This window comes from Tasmannia lanceolata, unplaced genomic scaffold (assembly GCF_043159265.1).
Source record: "Tasmannia lanceolata isolate RefF3 unplaced genomic scaffold, GAP_Taslan_0.1 ptg000016l, whole genome shotgun sequence".
In the NCBI taxonomy this organism is placed as follows: Eukaryota; Viridiplantae; Streptophyta; class Magnoliopsida; order Canellales; family Winteraceae; genus Tasmannia; species Tasmannia lanceolata.
The window spans coordinates 7,179,318-7,191,979 of record NW_027518693.1 but is presented as its reverse complement, the minus strand read 5'-3'; the positions used below and the strand labels follow the sequence as shown (position 1 = coordinate 7,191,979).

The 12,662-nt window shown below is 37.9% G+C and overlaps 1 protein-coding gene and 1 pseudogene across 1 annotated transcript; both read right to left on the bottom strand.

Moving 5' to 3' along the window:
• Positions 1-929: 929 nt before the first annotated feature.
• On the bottom strand, positions 930-3,087 carry LOC143848733 (protein EPIDERMAL PATTERNING FACTOR 2-like). Its single transcript, XM_077357748.1, has 3 exons — positions 2,863-3,087; positions 2,380-2,444; positions 930-1,378 (listed from the first exon to the last, which is right to left on the bottom strand). Exons 1-3 carry the CDS (start codon positions 2,957-2,959, stop codon positions 1,184-1,186), a joined length of 357 nt encoding a protein of 118 aa, XP_077213863.1. The 5' UTR covers positions 2,960-3,087; the 3' UTR covers positions 930-1,183.
• A 6,479-nt stretch (positions 3,088-9,566) lies between these two features.
• LOC143848934 (anthocyanin 5-aromatic acyltransferase-like) lies at positions 9,567-11,274 on the bottom strand (annotated as a pseudogene).
• Positions 11,275-12,662: the final 1,388 nt, after the last annotated feature.

Genomic DNA, 12,662 nt, shown 5'->3' with positions numbered 1-12,662 from the left:
CGGAAGTTGCCACAAACGTTGATTTCCAAATAATGTCTCGCATAAAAGATTTGAAAATCAGAATTTTTTGCACTGTTGTAACTGATTTGGAAATTCTAAGGATCTGATCTAGTTCAAAATATCAACTAAATCCAAATCTAAATCTTGCTCCTATCCAAACATGGCCTTATTTTTACTGGTAACTTTAAACCTCTTTGAAAGCCAAAAACTTTATATCCTATCTAAGTCTGTTATTGCCATTATTTGAAAATAATCATACTCTATTTCAAAACCACTTGCATATAAGATCATATGCAAATAATTTTTTGGAGATATACTAGAAGGCCCCAAAACTTGTATCTATCTAAGGGTAAGTTTGAGTTTACACTCAAATTTTGGGCTTCCTGTATGTGCAATTTGCAATTCAAAAAGTTGGGAATTGTGAATTGGGTTTACACCCAAAGACAGCGTTAGTCAAATTGTATGGAGGTTTTGTGTGTACGCTTAGACCATGTTTGGATTGCAAGAAAAACATTCCTTGTGGAATTTTTTTTTAAGAGGGAAATGATGTGGTTAGCCTATTTTAGAGGGGTATCATTAAAAATGTATGTAAAATTCTATCACAGTTTTATAGATCTTTTAACCTTTTCTTCTAGGGGTGCAACTTGGGTACGGTCGGGTTGAGTTTTTGCTAAAAAATGAATTGTAATCAACCCAGATCCGACCCCATTTTATGCAACTTGGGTACGGTCGGGTTGAGTTTTTGCTAAAAAATGAATTGTAATCAACCCAGATCCGACCCCATTTTATGGTAAAAGCTTAACCTGAATTCCTAAAAATCAACCCAACTTGCACCTTTATTTTTTATTTTTCTTAGATGGTGATGTTTGATTAAGTCGGGTCTCCTTTCGGAAATTCTTAGTTTAATTAAGTAACTAAACTTCAGCAGAAACATGAATCAACAATCCACTACAAATTTTTAAAAACAAACACAATCTCACAACAGCTCGAGTTCTACAAACTATCCTCTACTCCTATTTACAAAATTCAATCAATACCTCAACATCCATATCTCTCTTTTTTTTCGACTACAAGAATACAAGCACAAGTAGGTGACAAGGTAAATCCAAAATGGTCATAGATTTCCATGGAAACTCCAAAATCCGCCGCGTGATAAGAAAAACTCAAATTAAGGGTGGATTTATTAATTGGAAGGGATATGGTAAAATCTCCCCTTACACATGCACCTATAAACAATGGGGCATGACTCTGCAATGGAGCACTTGAAGCTCACCATCACCCTCCTGCAGGGAAAGCATGGGCCACATGCATGAGAGCAATCGGGCAAGCTCGAACCCGTCGGATAGAGTTCCATACTAAGCTCTTCCTTCGCTCCTTCCTGCATATATACACATGAAACACAATCATCTCTAAAAGATTTAGAATGTTACTATGCCCTACATGGTTTCTTTGTTTGGCAACCACGAAAATATTAATTCTCCTTAGGCTCCATCTCTTTCGACGTAAAATGGGTGTAAAATTTCTTTTGTGACAAATTTACATAGAAAGAAACAGTCTTGGAAAACGATTTTTCCATGGTTTGGGAATGCTTTTTTCTAGGTAAAAGTGATTTCAAGTAAAATCTTTTTGGGTCTGGAGCTGGAAAAGTTTTACCCGAAACAATTTTAACCTAGAAAAAGGCATTACCGAATCTTGGAAAATTTGTTTTCCAGGAATATATATACTTTTAGGAAAACAATTTCATGGTTGCCAAACATTCACTAAGTTTATACTATGGCTATTCTTTTGGGATATGGTAAAAGTCTGATTGTGTAATTTCCTAACAAAACAATGTGTAATTTCCTATAAACCTTGGGAAGAATGTAAATGGAAAGAGTGAATTTTCAATGCTAAACTTTTTTAACAAAATAAATTTCATGATGTGGGTCCAAAGTTTCCACTAATGTAAGCAAGGTTTTAAATTTCGGTTTCGGTACCGATTTCGGACCCCACCAAAATCTGAAATTTCTGGCCGAAATTTGGTATTTCGTCTCAAAATATCAGACCGAAATTCCGAAATTTCAAAATTTTGTAACATTTCTTTTTCTTTTTTTTTTTTAATTTAAGAAAATGACATTTTCTCGAAATTTCAAAACGAAATTATCGAAATTTCCGAAATTTCGGTTTCGGTCCCCACCGAAATCCGATAATTTTGGATTTCAGCCAAAATTTAAAACCATGAATGTAAGCTGAACTTGAACGTACAAGTTTTTTTTTTTTTTTTTTTTTTTTTTTTTTTTTTTTGAATTTTTCACTTGCTTTTCTTTTCAATCTTTCTAATATTTCTGTAAAAAAAAAAAAAGAGAAAAAAAAAATCTTCTTAGAGAAAGGAACACAAACCTTGGTGATCACATGATTCTTGTCCCCTGCAGAGCTACCTTTAACACCCAGGCCCACCGCATTGCCTGGTAAAATAAATGAAATTAATTAATTAATTAAAATAACAACTAATAATAATATTAATAAATTCTCCTGCTCCATTTGGGAAGAGTTGGACCCCCCACTCCTTCAACAAATGGACACAGGCAGATCACTAAAGTAAACTAGCCCTCAGTAAAATATTGAAAAAGAAAAGGGCAAAAGAGAAAAAAATTTATGATGCATGACAAGGTATTTCCACTCACTTTTTCCACTATTTACACCTGCTATTGTTTGTCTATGCTAAAAATGGATTCATTTCCACCTCTTTTTATTTTCATTTTCTACATTTTCAGGAAAGACAAATAAAGAGGCCTACCAAAAGAAAAATGAAAAATAAAAGGGGCCCACCTGTATTTTTTTTTGCAAAGAAATCAATATAACAACTCAGAGTATAGAACTTACCAGGATTTAGTCTGTGACTGTTACCAACAGTGAAAAATAAGAAGAGAAATACAGCAAGGAAGATCATGTAAGCTATGAAGGAGATAGAATTCTTCATTTTGGAAACAACCCAGATCCTTGAGACTTCAAAAACAGTAAATTCAAAAAGAAGAAAGATCTAAAGTAAGTGAAACCAAGAAAAGAAACCCAAAGAAGTGAAGTGATCTGAGCTGACTGGAGAAATATATTGAGAATGGAAACAGAGAGATTTAAATGAAGGGTGGACACATCAGAGTAACTTCACAAGATCCACGACGACTACTTGAGATATTCACATGAATTGTTATGTCATGGAAAATTTAAAATACAAAAGAAAAAGAAAGAAGCCTAACCCGGGCCTGCAAAGAGCCTTAGTGGGGCCAGATGACATGATCGGAGGATCGTTCTAATCGGATGGTCTCGATTGTTCGATCGCGGTATTATATTGTAATTTTATTTTTTGTTACTTTTGTTGGGTTGTTGGCATGAGGGGATTCACGTGGATAAACATTTAGTATGAATAGAGGTAGATCAGAAAATGGATTCAGAGACCTGCAATAAGCGTGAGGTTCAGAACTTTTGGATTGAATGAAGCTCTCAAAGCTTTTAATGCAGGCTTCTATGGCTTTCTTGCCCCCATGGGTCTCTGACATGTGTACGTGCAGCGTGCTGGTGCGGTCCCCACTTAAATTGCCAAGTGATCTAGAAAGAGATGTGACATGATCAACGGTTAGGATCATCTGATTGGAACAATTCTTGTCCAGAGGTAATAATACTTGGGACCCAATGAAATGGACGGTCTAGATCGATGATGGGAATGTTTGTAACAAACCGATCAGTTGTTTGTAAGTTGAAGATTATCAGAGTGGTTGTTGTTCCGATGACTATAACCCAGAGAAATTACCTCCCCGGAAGGTTATACGGTTATACCACTTATCCGTCCTCACCTTGAGCATGTTTGGATCTAGGGATTTCTTTTTCTTGGAAAAACTTTTCTTAAAAAATGAAAAACCCAATGTTTGGTGAACTACTAGATTGTTAAATTTAAATTTCTCAGACAAAGTATTCCTTAAAAACATAGGTAAAGTGATATATCTCGATATGAGCGCCCTGATTATATTCTAATCGTCAGTGATATATCTCGATATGATTTAAGATTATAAGAAAGTGATATCCACCCTGTTTGGGGGGGGGGGGGGGGGGGGAGGGTCGGTCATTTTCACTGTTGTCTTTATTTTCTAGACGCGACTCCATTTTCAGAAATTTTATATGGTGTAAGGCATTACGACAATACGGTAGGGGTACCACCCTTGATATTTGATCCAACAGTAGCTCACTTTTTGAGCTTTTTGAGGAGCTGCTGTTGGATCAAATGTCGGAGGGTGGTACTTCCACCGTACAAAGGCCTTACACCATATAATTTCTCCCATTTTCAATGTGTTTTTCTATAATTTATTAAGGGAAATGTTATCAGCACTACTGTATTTTGATGATCGCACTCCTCACTTTATTAAAAGTACGGTATGGCCCACACCATAGGATGATCCAAATTGTCCATTAGATAGGCCACAGCCTAAATAGGTTGTGTCCAAAAAATCATTTCCATAGGTTGATCCTAACCCTCTGATCTATAGAGGGTTAGGATCAACCCTCTAACGCTCAGATCGGAGACTTAGGATCAACCTATGCAAATGATTTTTTATGTGAAATTAGTAACAACACTTAGGTTAGTTAGTTTTATATGTGAAAAAAACAAAAGCAAATCAAATAAGACAGTTGAACATGTTGCAAATCGGTTTAACTTGTAGCTGATTATGTTGCAAATTGGGATCCCTATAATTATTTATACATTTCCAACTTATTAGAGATCCATCGTGCAGGGGCATGGACAGTTAGAGAATATTTTAATCGCTACCAAAAAAATGATATCTGTTCTCTCTTGTTTTGATAATGGCACATCATGCTTTGTCAATCACTACTTTAATGGGCTGCAGAGAGTGTCATGGAATTTGTAATTGCCTTCGAAAGCTGATAAGAGAAGTGCAAAACATAGAGCCGAGTGTCGCTATTGAAACAATGGAGTGCAGATATCAAAAAAAAAAAAACAAAACGGAATGAAGTTGTGCCACCACCACTAAGACTTAGCATTGCCACCATTTTAGTTTGTCATATAGACTCTGATGGAGGAATGTTCTAGTAGGGCGCGACCTTCTTATACTAATATTATGAGACACAGGCACTACGAGCTGCAACTTTTGATTGAACAGAACCATTCTGTTAGAATCAGTTTTCCTTATTTCTATTCTACTAATTTAGATTGTCTTCTTTATTTCGGTTATTGCCATATTTAGGGTTTCCTTATTTTCCTTTTCACATGTTGCTGATTTATGTTTCTTTATTTTGCTTTCCCTAATTTCTGTATAATGTAGATGCCGTATGGCTATTCAGCAAGGAATAATCAAATTAAGTGCAGTTTGCATATTGGAGGTCGAGTTTCCTCGAATTAACTCATTGGAGGCCTGAGTTTCGTCGAATTAACTCGTTATTTTCCCCTTTTCTATCATCTTCTTCTTTATTTTCTCTTCTAATAGAACGGTGTTCTATCAACTTGGTATCAAAGCACTTTCCTGGTGCATGGTGCTGACTCACCATCATAAAGAGTTTTCCAGCATCACCGACCTCCAAATCTATTCCATGACAGATGCCTTGAAAGCTGAAATTAGAGAAGAACTCGATGCGGTTTATCAGGCACGGTTCAACAACATTGAGACGTAATTGCAAAAGATCATGGATCTTCTTCTACAAACACGAGCGTCACTTGGTGTGAAGTTAGGAGAGCCTCTAAGTGAAGAGTTCAGCGAGATTGCCGTCGAGAAGGCTTATACAATAAAAAAGAAAAGACGAAACAGAAAAAAGAGAGAAAGAAATCAGATTGAAGAAAAAGCAAAAAAGCCACAAAAGAAAGGGGTGAATGATTATTAGCGTTCTCGAGTCCAACAACGTCGACGCCAAAAAATTTGTCATGCCTCTCAACCTTTCCAACGCTATAGAAAAGATCCTCACCTGAAACCATCATTGAATAAATCTAAAAAAATACATCAAAGAAGCTTTGATGAACGGCATGGTAGGATCAGTTTGCAATTGGAGTGGCCTCAACTCTTGATAACAGGCAAAATCGTGACTAATTACAAGACAAAGAAAATGCAAGGAGGAGGGAAAAAAAAAGGAGAAGAGAGAAGAAATTTGGAAAGTTTTGCACAAGATCATTCTCCAACCTTGGGGACAAGGTTGAAATTAAGAGCGGGGGAATGTTAGAATCAGTTTTCCTTTTTCCTATTCTGCTAATTTAGATTGTCTTCTTTATTTAGGTTATTGCCATATTTAGGGTTTCCTTATTTTCCTTTTCACATGTTACTGATTTATGTTTCTTTATTTTGCTTTCCCTAATTTTTATATAATGTAGATGCCGTATGGCTATTCAGCAAGGAATAATCAAATTAAGTGCAGTTTACATTCTTAACTTGTTTAAATTTGGACAGAGATGGACATATCTACCATAGAATATAATTTGCTTCTTCTATTGTTGATGATGTTGCTGGAAGACTGCTCCTCTGTGCTCCCCTTCTTGGTGCCCCCTCATTGGGTTATAATGATAAATCCCTCTTCTAGAAGCCGCTACCCCCTCCATCCTTGCTCCCTGCTGAAGACTTTTGGTTTGATGGCTTATCTCCCTGGCTCTTGTTGCAGAATGCCATGTTCTGTCTGGCTCCTAAATTTTTTCAATTGTATTATTTTCTCCTGCTGTGGGCTATGCTGGATTCTTATCCCCAAATTGTTGGCTTTTGAGCCTCCTTGATTGTATTCTTTTTCTTTTTTAATGAACTCTGGTAGGGGTCTGCCTAACCCTAGCTTACCAATCAAAAAAAAAAGGACCCACAGAAACACGTATGGGTTCCCCGCTTCTTCCCCTTACCTTATCTCCAAACAATAGGGGAGCATTTCAGCTCGTACTGCTCACAGTCCTAGATCTACGAGCATGGAAACCTACCTATGGAGAGCAAGCCAGTAAACCACCTGTCGCTTCAACCCAAACATCACTGCCCCATCGAGAAATAGAACTGACTAATCCTAAGGCAAAGGGTTGAGAAACTCAATGCTACTATTCCACTATTCCTGAACAACTTGGACCGACCCGCCCGACCCGACCTGGCCCTGTTTACACTTTACCCTTGACCCACCCTGGCAATAAGTCTGTTTTACTCTTTACCCCTGACCCGGAAATGAATATTTGATGATTTGGGAAATGAATACTGAACACAGCTATGAGAAAAACATGATGAATCACTTTGACAAAAAAAAACTTGACCTTGAAAAGCCACTACATTTGATGATAGAACAAAGACATCAAATGGAAACTCCCAAACCTGTACTGTACATGAGCTCAAATGGGTTTTGCACTAGGATCAATTAGGCCCGGCCCGACCCAATCAGGGCGGGTCAGGGCTGTGCCGAGCCCTCTAGGGCGGGCATTGGGTTGACGATTCTTAGGCCCTCATCAGGGTCATGGCGGGTCAGGGCCAAGGAATTAGGATCCAGGGTTGGGCTAGGGTTTTGAAAAACCCGACCCTGTTGCAGCCCTACTTGCAACCTATGTAACACGAGACCAAACCACAACTACAAATACAAAGAGAACAAGATAATTAATCCTATGTAAACAGAGACCATTCAACACTTTCAACCTCCAAAAAAGGGAAAATGTCTCACATTTTAGCTGTCAAATTCCCTCTTTTTTCCCTTCAAAAGTGACATAATTAACATTGCACTATGAGAATTTACCAGCAATGAATTAAAACAAGAAAAATATCCAAATTGAGAAATCAACATCTCAAGCAAATTATCAGCCAACCAGCAAAGAAGAAACCAAGGATGGTACAAAATTTCACGAACCCACAAAATATCACAACCTTTTTCTTAATCGGAGGGCATAATTAGGGATCCAAACTACTAACATGGCCCATAGATTCGTTTAGCTAGAATAACTTTTGCGCTTCATTACTATCTTTCAATGGAAGCAAGAAGTTAGTGCTTACACTTATAAAGAAGTTTGCAGCATTATTTACAGATCTTATAGCAATAATACTCAATTTTGCCCGATGCAAACAACAAGACTAGGAGATTCCTCGTTGCCAAGAGAAAATGATATTGCTTATAAACGATATCCAAAGGACAAAAAAAAAAAAAAAACGGAAAGATCTAGAAAGACAAAGAAAAATGCTTACCTGGTCGAACTCCCTTTTGGAAGAACTCCAAAAATCAGGATTCAAATCGTGCCCGGCCTGGGATATGTGTATGGGTACGGAGATTTGGATGGAAAACTTTTTCTTTGAATTTTTTTTCTCTTTCCACAATGATATAATTGTAGTTAATTTAGAAGGATATCATCGTAAATTAAAGCTCCCACTAAATAAAAATTGAATAGGGTTGGTTCAACTTATCATTTTTAGTGTGGAAATTAAATCCTGTTGTATATGTCTCTTTACATACAATTATTTACTGGCGGTCAAGACCACCGGTAATACTTTTTGCCATATTTTTCTACAACATTCGATAATGAAGCTTCTATATCGGCGGTTTAATTAAAAGTGCCGGTAAATATAAGTTTTGGGGGGCAGTTTTTCATGACCACCAGTAACAGTCGGTCGGTGAAACTCAGTTTTCTTGTAGTGCTATAAATGCATGAAACTAATCTAATGATGTAACAGATTGAGTACTTTCCAAAGGCTCATCCGGTAAACTCTTCGTTGATTGAAGGGAAATGATAAATGCTCCCCTTTTCATCACTTGGGACACCCATCTACACTGATGTACTTCACATTTGAAGGAGTGAAAGGACCTGATTGCCACGTACAATGCAGCTGGGTGTCCCAAGTGATGAAAAGGGGCGCATTTATCATTTCCCCTGATTGAAGTGCATCATGGAAAAGTAAAGTAGACCTAGATCAGGAGGATACCAAATTGAGACATGCATCGTTCTTAAGGGCATGCTCAGCATGTCTTATCTTTAATTGACCATAATGGGGGCAATCAACAATTGCACTAAAGACTCAAAATTTTAAAAACAGAAAAAATAAATAGAACTATATATGAAATAAAGACTCAAAATCTCTTAATGATGCTCCCGCATTTCCTTTTCATAAAAAACAATTGCACTAACAATCACTTGGATTAGAGCCTTGCCTTGCCTAGCTTCTAATTTGTTTCATCACATGACCTATGGTAAGGGTGGTCAGCGGTTTGTAATATTAGGGAGGCAAGGCCGGTAATCACTCAGGTTTGGAAGCATCATAGTAGTGCATTCCTAAAGTTGAACTTTGATGGTTCAAGCTTGGATAACTCTGGACCGGCTAGAGTCGGAGGACTCTATTTCCGTTATGAATATTCGGTTTCTTTGTGCGTTATTATGAATATTGTTACCAAAATGAAAACTAAGGTGCCATCGGCTGGCGGGACAGTAAAAAAGAAAATAAATGGCAAGCGACCTATATCATTGCTAACTGTCCCATGCAGCGATGGAAAGACTAATCCATCGCAAAAATCCTAGCAGGGTTTTTGGCTGAAAAATTCCAGCGGCAGGGTACTACTGTTATAATTAATAAAACATGGTTGTGCAAATAAAAGCAGCCTACTTATATTAAACTTCAAACTACATATATGCGGTCTACATAATTAGGGAAAATATATTTCCAACCCTTTTCTCAGCATTGCCCCCCTTTTGTTTGTCTTTTACTTAAAATGACATTATTTTAAAAAACCCAAGAAAAAGGGAGTGAAAATGCAGTCATTTTAAGAAAAAAGACAAACAGAAGGAGGTGCAAATGCTGGGAAAAGTGGTGAAAGTCATTTCCTATATAAGATTATATATGATAATAATTGTTAGGGGTGTACTCACTGAGACCCTTAATGTGTACATTCATTCAACATTGCAGCCATAAGGAGTTGCAAGGGATGGCGTAGGGTTGGACCCTTAGGAAAGATTTTTCAGACCATCTGCAAAAAGAGAGGCAACGGCTTCCATTTTTGAGTCAGAGAGCACCAACCCAATCTCAAGCCCACCTTCTTCGTCCCTACTCTCTGCAAGATGAATGGAGTCTGTTTTGTCGAAGTTCATAAGCTCGAACTTCCTAGGTCTCCCCCATCCAAAGTCTGTCTGGTACACTAGAAACCTCGGTGACCATCCAACTATATAGAATCGCTCCCGCAAAAATGATAAGTAGTGTTTTGCAACCCAATCCTCCGGGCTCTTCAGAATTCCCTTGTCAAATTCTCGAATCGATCCACCAATGACCTCCGATGCAGCCACGATCCCATCTTCGCCTGCCAAATCGCTCCCCTTCGCCTTGGCGTAACAGCCACTCACACAATTTCCAAAATATGTAGCAGGTATCGGTAGGTCTAGGCGATCCCTACAGTTTATAAGCGTAGCAAAGTGGATAATTTTGTCACCAATGTCCCCATTGGCCTTCACCAAACAAACCCAAGTGTAGGCGCATGTTACAACGAACGCCGAGCAATGTGTCCGGCATCGGGCCGAGACTCATTGCTTGAGCTTATCGATGTCAGCTCGACTTAGGACGAATGTGGCTTGAACATGTTGGTTCTTGCTATCCTCTAAAGACTCTAAGATTGGGCTCTCATTGACTTCTTTGACTTTTTCAATCTTATAACAATTTTTTCTTGACCTGGTCAAAATCTTTGACCAAGGTCCTATTGTGGGTTTGGAGCAAAGTGATCATAGAAGCATCACCTCTGATCTACAAAATGAAGCCCATGACTTGATAAAATGATCCAAGCTGCTTCCGTCAATGGCTGCGTGGTGCGCATTGATCCCAATAGAGATGCCAGAATTTGGAAACAATGTGACTTGCAAGGCTAGTAGAGGGAGTTTCCGACTATCAGATGTAGGCAATAGGGGTACAAGAGGATGAAATTCTGTTATGTATCGAGTATGGTTTGATGTAAGGTGGTGGAAATCCGTGTCCGACTCAGCAACAATTAATGAGACGGAGTCGCCGTCTATGTAACAGATCTCGTACTAGCCTGTTTCTGGAGAGCGGGTTAGGTTTCCGGCTAGAGGGAAGAAGGTGAGAGTGAGGGAGAGAGAGCTTTTGAGGTTTGGAAGAAGATAATGTAGAAAATGAGTTTTAGGGTGAGGGAATTCGTAGAATATAAGTAGTCGGATGTTGGATATAGGTACCCAAAAAACGTCGAACAAGGTGAGAGGGAGAGTGTGAAAGGTGTCTGAGCCAGGTCGTGGGGAGACTTGACAGTTCTCTAGCACCTTCACCTTAGGTGGTGGTGGCGGCATGTTGAGAGCGGAACCTGGTGATGCCATTGTGAGAGAGAGAGAGAGAGAGAGAGAGAGAGAGAGAGAGAGAGAGAGAGACCACAAATTTATAGGAAGTTTTGCTTCTAACTTCTAAGGGCATGTTGGGTTGCAAAAAAAAAAAAAAAATCATGCAAGGAGAGCATGTGATTGGGTGGTGACAAAATAAAATAGGATTTTTGTTTCACCTATTTTCCTACCCTGTCACATGTTCTCCTTATCATCCCTTCTCAAACCTCTCTCATCATCCCTCTCTACCCTTCTCTCACCTTGGATAAACAAACGGTCCAAGATTTTTTTTTTCAAGGTTGCCAAACATGCCTAAATCTATAATTTTCAAACTATATCTTAATTGGTCATAAAATATCATGAAATGTACAAAAAAATTATTTTCATGAAAAATATGTCAGATATCCAATTTTGCTACAGTTAATTTAGTGAACTCGGGGTTGGGGTGTCAAATATATCGGCCGATATGTCCAATAGAGATGGCAATATATTGGTCCATACATTCGTCTGAGCGAAATATGGGCCAATAAAATTTTCCTTACCTTTACAACCATTTCGGTATCAAAGGCTGCTGATATCGACATGTATAGCAATATTTAAACCCAATCTAGCCAATGATTTTTAGAAATGAGGTATATTAAATACACATACATTACTTAAAAACTTACTGAAGCCACCTAGAATGTTTTGTAGTTGAGGCTATTCATTTCTCAGCAGAAGACTGGTTGTTTGCTCGATGGACTTCACCTGTGGATGTAAATAAAAAAATGCATGACCTCTTTGGCTGCCATGTAAACATTATCTGCATATAAGCTTATTAAATGAATAGACTCCAATACTACCTTGTTTTAATGGGAAAATTATTAGATGATGTCAGTGTAACTGTGTAAGGATGGCCTTCGTCTGCGTGTACATGTGGGAACTGGCCTATATGCAGTGTATAAAATATTGAGTAACCAAATAAAGTAGAGAGAGAAAGAGAGGAGAGAAAACATGTGGAGTGGATTTTGTATCATCTGGAATTGAAACCCACATCTCAATGTGGATGAACCTGATATGGATTGTCACACCACACATGAGTGTGATCTCAATTGAAGATTCTGAAGATGTTTGAGTCATATAAGCTCTGTTGTAAGTCCGGATCATGGCTTTGTACCGAGCCTACATGTGGTAATCAAACTTTGTTTCTTACTACTCCATGAGATCAAACAATCATTCATCATTATGTAGTATTTTGTAATTGATCTCCAAATGTTATAATTCTCAGTCCAGTGAAAATATCGATCTATGTGATCATACACGATAATACACCTAATTGACTGATCAAAAGAAACTTAATAATATCAATCAAAAAAAAAAAAAAAAAAAAACTTAATAAAATAGATCGTGG

Coding starts and splice junctions, on each gene's coding strand:
- LOC143848733 (XM_077357748.1), bottom strand. CDS start 2,959: ATGAAGAATTCTATCTCCTTCATAGCTTACATGATCTTCCTTGCTGTA. Junction 2,445..2,862: donor CAGTCACAGACTAAATCCTG/GTAAGTTCTATA, acceptor TTATTTTACCAG/GCAATGCGGTGGGCCTGGGT. Junction 1,379..2,379: donor AGAATCATGTGATCACCAAG/GTTTGTGTTCCT, acceptor GTATATATGCAG/GAAGGAGCGAAGGAAGAGCT.